Here is a 7,153-nt window from a genome sequence, read left to right as displayed (position 1 = left end):
CATTTATAAAAGGATAGCAGAAATAACTATACATAGTAGGTTCAGATGACTAAGTCATCTTGGAAATCAGATTTGCAGCTGCTTATGCAGAGAAGCAAGAAATGGAAGTTATTGTAAGCAGGCTGAAAATATCTTCTGACAGAATCAGCTTGTTCTGTGATCATCTGATTTACATCCCCATGCTGCACAAATCAGGAGGTTCAGAGTTGCTGAATTTGATACATTTCAGTGCAAAATTGGGTACCTTGATCTGTGAAAATGGAAGTGGGAGCTCCGTTTTCATTAACACTTCACCGCTATTGCTGTTTTGACCAGAGAGTATCTGGGGAAAAATCAACACCTAGTGATGCATATAATGCTTCCTGCAGTACCTTAACAGTAGGGTTTTTTTTTGCCTCCAGGGTAGAGAGAAAAGGAAAAGAATTGCTTCTTAGGAGCTGGGAAAGCAGCGCAGTTGGCTCTGGCAGTGAGGGGGTTGACTGACAGTCTGCAGTGCAGTGGAGTTAGCTGAGCTCCCTATATGGCTGTGGATTAGCTATATGCTAATACTGATAGGAGAAGAGGAGCTGTACAGAGCGCAGTGAGCTGACGGTGGAGGCGATCAGAGTCACAGCAGAGCTGACTCCTCAAGAGCCATGGCTGAAGGGGGTGAAGGAGGAGAGGATGAAATACAGTTCCTACGAACTGTAAGTATCTGCTTTTTATAGGTCATGTAATACATGATTTTATGTCTCATGTCTATTCCTTTCCTGTTGTATTAAAAATGAAGTGTTATTTCTGTGCTGAGCTTTGCCAAATGGGAGAATTGATTTAGTCAGTGGGAAAAAATAAAGCAAGAATATGAGCTTTAATAGCATCAAGCAGTCTCAGTGTGTTCTTCCCTGAATTTGCTCAATAGCCAGTTTGGTATAAGGAGACCTATTTCCGCTGTAATCCCCTGTGTTTGAAGCGTCCTCGTCAACTTTGTACTTGGGTTTCTAAATGTAGCATGCCAAATATCTGACCTCTGAAACTTCTGTCTAGGTTAAATTTCACTGGCATTAACAGAAGCTTTGCAGATAGGAGAGCCTTAAAATGATGAATAAACCAAGCAACCCTTTGATGACCTCTTCTGATAAACACAGAATGCACACTTGTGTGTAGGGAATACCAACAGATGTTGAAGTTGAGACTTTGCAAATGTTTGGGGTCTCTTCTCTGCTTAAAAGAAGCTTATTTTAAAAGGAGATAAGGATTTCTTTGGGAAGGAGTGTTAATTAGTGAAATAGTGTTTGCCTGGTGTAACTTGCTATAAAGAGCCCTCACACCATTCTTTCCTAAAGCTTTACGCAAATCTGGTATGACAACTGATTTGGACTTTTAAGCAAGTAGTGGTCATGCATTAATTTTTGGGAAGAGGATACGATCTTTTTCATGTGTCATCTTGTGTCTCTCATTATTTTTACCCTGCATGACTAAGAGTTTGTTGTTGTGTAACTAGCATGAAAAAAGGTGCTGCTGCTGTGTGTATTCCATGCTCTTTCCATGCTACCTTTACTTTTCATTTATTACAAATAATGTTCCAGAAGCAGAATCCTCTAGAGTTGATACAGCTTTAAAAGGACGAGTCTCTAAAATACAACATGCTAAGTGTCCAGAATAGAAAATTACAAGGCTCATTTCTGGGAGGCTGGGAATATACATTTCTGGGAATTAAAGGTTGGAGAGTGGTGATGGTTGCTGCTGCTTATGTAGATTATTTAGGTTTGATGAAGTGTCATTAGCACCTTTAAGCCTAGGAGAATTTCAGGGAGGGGAGAGAAATGGATAATTACAACAAAGTGTTCTTTCCAACATTCCTTAACTTCACTTTCTAGAGGTACCTATATTACATAATTTAGTAGGTTACTCAGCCTTTAGGAGGCAAGAGCTTTAAATGTCCTTCATCCTTTCACTTTTTAAGATGTTGCCTTGACTGAACAGTCTTCCTCAATGATGAAGGGATAAGCTTTTCCTATTCGTAGATAGCCTGTGTGTGCTACATGAGATGGCAATTTCTGCTGCTGTGACCCATTCTTTCTAGAAGAACTCTATAGCACTTCTTCCCAATGGGTGAAATAAAGCACTAAATAGGAGGGGATCAAAAATGGGAACAGCAAAAGTGAGACTATGCAGATGTGTTCCTTCTACTTGGTGCTAGAAAATCTTTTAGAGGGGAAAAAAAAAATGACTAGATTTCTGTCATTGAAGTCCCAGCTTCTCCTTGCTGTGAACAATCATATCAATTACTGCTGTCTCTTTCCCATTATAAGTTCTTTCACCTTTGTGAAGAAGGGATCAATTGTTGTTTTGCAATATATGGAGAAAGGAATGATTTATTAGGTATTGAGAGCTTCAGTGATGTGAAGCTTTTAGTAATTAGTACTTAGAGCTTTTATTGTTGCTTAAAAAGTTTGTACATACAAATATGAAGTACAGTATATTTTTACATCTTTACAACTTTTTCAGTGAAATTGTTGATCAGTCAGGATCTTCTTCAGATAAAATGTTTTCTGGGAATTTGGCTTGCTAGGGAATGTTTCCCAGGCTTGTGTAGCAGGATATTCCTTTGAAATTGTTGATCTCCATACTCCTTATTTTTGTGTCTGTAGACTGAAGAATGTTTTAGGCTCTTAGAGATAACTCTTTCTTGGTGAGATATAAAATAAGATCCAAAAATATCTTTCAGTATTTTTTGAAGGAGCAAGACAATTAACTCTTACAAGCCTAGTAAAATTAATTTTTGCTTCCTTAAAGGGAAACTTTGCATTTGTCCCCCATTTTTTGTTGGTTATGAAGTGTTTTTTCTTCTGGATTTAAATTGCTGTTTAGTTTTGTACATCATTTTTAGGCTCTCTGCTTATTTGGAAAGGCTGGAAGCTCAGTAACGCATAAAAGTGGTACCTGTATTTGCTTTTAGGAAGCAGCGAACTTTATAAAATTTGATGGAAGGCTTTTCACTATATCACTGTCTGTTCCCAAGGCATTCCTCACATTTGATTAATTTGGCAGCAATGAAAATTACAAAGACCTTAAGAGTAAGTTACAGAGAGCCACTTCCATTGTCATCATTTTTGTAGTAGTAGTATGTCTTCAGTGATCATTTCAAGTAAGTCTTAGTTCTTGTGTGAAGTCTTTATGAACAACGATAGCATTTAAAGGAAGGTGTTACTAATAAAGTGTAATTTCATTTATTAATTTTTACCAGCATGAATACAAATAAACAGTTTTTTTTACTTACACTGCTACCTTGCTGCTGTATCTTAGTTATGAAATCTTGATTTTTTTTTTCTTTTTTTTTTTTTCCTGTGGTAATGTTTGAATTGTTTCTCTAGTCTTCTGGTTGATGGTTTTCATTTGGATTTGATCCTGGATATTCAGTGTATGTGTTCCCACTTGCATATTGTGTATGGAAGGGAGAAGCAAAGCACTTGTTGTATGTGTGTAATATGCAATACTGCTGTCTTTTATTTCTTGCCCTGGTAATGTTTGTTCTGCTTTTACTAATCGGCTACAGATATAGCAGGTGGACAGTGAAGACTTAAATCATTATTAGTCAGAGGAGAAAGCTGATTTCTCTCTATCAAAATGAAGATAGCTGACTTAGGGATGCACTTCTAAAGGTCTTGACATTATAGGCTGCTGCCGTTGGAGATCAGATGTTGTTTGGGCTGTTCCCCTGATACCTTCCTTACATTTTGTTTAGCATGGGTTTATAGAATAAACTGTAAATCTATTTTTTCCTTCAGGGACATAGAGCATGTTCATGGATAGATTGTACAACATTGCATGTTATATTATAGCTAATGATAGTACATATATGTATGATGTATGTATACACATTATATATACACATATACATGAGATATATACAAGACATGTAATTATATGTAATGAGGTCTGTTTTTGCAAGCTGCTTCATATTAGCCCTGTCTACACCAGTTACACGAAGCAGCATTGCACTACATGAACTCAGCATCATGCTTTACCCCTCTTTCTTTCTACAGCTTAAACTAAAAAAAAAATGCTATTTCAGAAAGAAATCACTGCATGTATCACAATAGTATACAGTGTATTGTTACAAAACAATTGCAAGATTGAATATAGTCATGATCCCTTTAACTAGTAAAATAGATATGACTAACTCCTTGTCAGTTTATTTTCCTTTATGTTTTCTTTTTCAGTTTTGGGTTTTTTTTGGGTATTGGTGTCAGTGCAGGTCTGGTGAAATAATATCAGATTTGTTACAATCAAGCAAAGTTCTTCAAGTCTTCAACCTTAGAATGTTATTGAGTTAAAAGCCTTTTTAATAGGATTTGAGACCAAGCAATAATAATACAAGCATACATTTCCCTATTTTCTCTTAGCCCTACTGGTGGCTGTTGTGGGGATCTGTCCTCTGCTCAAGCTCTGCCTTGTGGTGTCTGAAGGGGGATTAATATCTTTGTCAATAAACAGCAAGTTTGCTAGTAATGTTCCAACGTTTTTGTGGAATGCAGCAAGTGGGTTGCCTGATCTCTGTGCCTTGTTTCTAATCCCCTACCATGCTAACTGGGTATGATTCATATTGAAATCCAGCTGTGAATATTGCTTCTTTCTCAGTTCCCATGGCAGTGCTGTGACCAGACAGCCAAATGCTGCCAGGTGCGTTAGATACAGATTCCAAAAACTAAAACAGAGTGGTGGGCAGAGAGGATAAGAAAAGGAAATTTGTTATGCAGTTATTTAGAATATATTTAATTCAATCACAGGACACTAATTTTAAAGTCATGTGTTTATTGACCACTTTCATGAAATAAGGATTTTGCAAATGGCACTTCATAATAGTGCAGATATATAATAAACACAGACTTCTGTAGACCGTAAAATTATCATCTCAGTGGCTGTGCTTGTCAGCCATTGTGCACCTGCTGTCAGTCAAGCTCTGTCTTAGCAGATGTGGTTCAACTGTAAATAGGAGCTGATGGCCAGTCTGTCAGTCAGGTAAGCTCAAGTTTCCAGTGCCCTTTTTTGGCACTTCATGTCTGTAGTGGGGAGTGGCAGCTTCAGTCAGTACAAGCAGTGGCAGGGACAACAACAACATAAGGTGAAAGATTCAGTAGTAACATTAGGTTTGTTCCTTCTACTGGGCTTTTATCCAAATAAGCAAGTGCTAGTTCCTCAGTAAGATGAGTAGTCAGCACACGCCTGAGCTGTTTTTAGTCCACAACAAACATCTCTGTCAGTCTTGAGCATTTCAGCTACTTTGGCATTTAACTGGGTTCTCCAATACCTTGTACCAGAAAATCAACTTCCTTTACCTAACTGAAACAGCTTTAATTCTCTCCAATAACAACATAAGATGAAAACTGTAACTGAAATAAAATCCTTTATAAATCACTTGTACAAACAACAGAGTTTCAACTTGGTGACTTGAAACAACTGTTTAGCAGAAGGTGCAGAACTAATTTAAACACTAAAGATTTAACATGCTTTCAAATTTCATCAGCAGTACCATGTACAAGCGGGAGTGCAAGGATAATCAAGCTTAGAATATATACTAAAATGCCTTGGATGAGTCACTAAAATGCTTAAGGCCAAATGACTTCCATCTCCCAAGACTTCCCCTGAAGTTCAACTGTATTGTTTCATCTTTTCTGTATATGGAGGATGCCCAGAAGACCTATACACCTGGTACATATTAAGGATATTTACTGTCAATACTTAGTAGAATTCAGAAGCTGTTTGATAATGTGTAAAAATGTTGATACAGTCAGTGCAGTCACTTAACATTTTGATTTAAAAAAACTAAAACAAAACAAATAAAAAACCAAACCAACCAACCATCCAAACAAAAAACCTTCCCAAACTGTCAGTATTACATACTCCATGCTGCTAGCATAACCTTCTTCTGAAATGCATATCCATTCTATTGCACTTTCCAAAAGATCAAAATCAATAGACTCTATAGTTGATGTGTAGCCAAAGGTGGGAAAGGTAGACTTTACAGTTTGGAAGACCTCAGTCTGGTCATGCATGTCATGCCTGCATTTGTTGCCACTGGAAAACTTTTTTTGTGAAGAACATTTACAGGACAAAAGATTCTTTGCTGCATATATGTTGACCATCACAGGATTAAGTGTTAATGGGGATTAATAAGATTTGATTTCCTGATCAGTTACTATGTATGGGAAGTGATTCTATTTATAATGTATGTCAAACCTTCATTTAAAAATTTGCATTTTTATCTTATGTGCATTTATGTACATTGCAATTAATAAGGAGTGTTTTTTTTTAAATGCACAGAATAATAGTAACTTTCAAATTTGCAGACCCTAAACATTTTCTGTGTGAGTTGCTATAGACTGTATTTGAAACTCCTTACTTGCTTTCTTTGTAAGGTTGTGCAGATCTCTTGGAAATAGTCCTGCCTGAATAATTTATAATTCAGCCTTCATCATCTTCATTTATTTTAGTTACTTTATTACTATCCCTAGAAATAGCTGTAGGTAACGTGGTATAGGTGAAGTTACAGCGAATGGCTCATGGTGACTAGTGCTTCTGATGGCTGAATCACTATGCATATTTATCTATTTATTTATTTTTACACAATGTAACAAAAATGAGCTTTCAAAAATATTGAGAGTTTGCTTACTATGCTGCATTTATACGTCTATGTTTATAATGGTTGTACTTCTAGAAGTTCTTAAAACTCTCTCTGATACTTTGATTTTTATACAGATGGAAGATTTGGTTGCTTTTTACATACATAATGAAATCAACTATGATAGGGCATACAAAAAGAAGTTTCAGTAATATGTGTTAATATAATGTGTTTTACAAGAGAAGGAAAATTCAGCAACTACTGTAGGACTGATTTTCTACTCTTGTAGTTTTGAAGCAGCACTTTTAGGCAGCACTGAAAAGATAAACTTACGGGGCTGGCCAAGGTTTGTTTCATAGTAGTGAATATAATGGTGTTACTGGAGAAGGGTATAGAATGTGTGATTATATAATCTTTACCAGTGATGTGAACATTCTGCCATCATTACTTCAGTTTAATGTGTGAAATAGTAAGAGCTTAGTATATCAAACTTGGCTTGATGAAGAGCTGCTTTACTTTACTCACGCAAATCAGCCTGAGTTTCAGAATTGT

General features: G+C 36.5%; 1 protein-coding gene across 1 annotated transcript in view; it reads left to right on the top strand.

Annotated features, from left to right (window-relative positions):
* Nucleotides 1-428: 428 nt before the first annotated feature.
* Nucleotides 429-7,153, top strand: part of RYR3 (ryanodine receptor 3) — a 225,138-nt gene continuing 218,413 nt past the window's right edge. Inside the window, exon 1 of the mRNA XM_062619313.1 lies at nucleotides 429-686. Coding sequence (XP_062475297.1) covers nucleotides 636-686 — 51 coding nt within the window. The 5' untranslated portion in view covers nucleotides 429-635. The remainder of the gene's footprint in view (nucleotides 687-7,153) is intronic.

Source organism: Pezoporus occidentalis, unplaced genomic scaffold (genome assembly GCF_034315485.1).
Source record: "Pezoporus occidentalis ecotype Australia unplaced genomic scaffold, CSIRO_AGI_Poc_V1 ctg21, whole genome shotgun sequence".
NCBI classification, from domain to species: Eukaryota; Metazoa; Chordata; class Aves; order Psittaciformes; family Psittacidae; genus Pezoporus; species Pezoporus occidentalis.
Note: the sequence above shows the minus strand (reverse complement) of the source record. Positions and strands in the feature narration are given on the sequence as shown.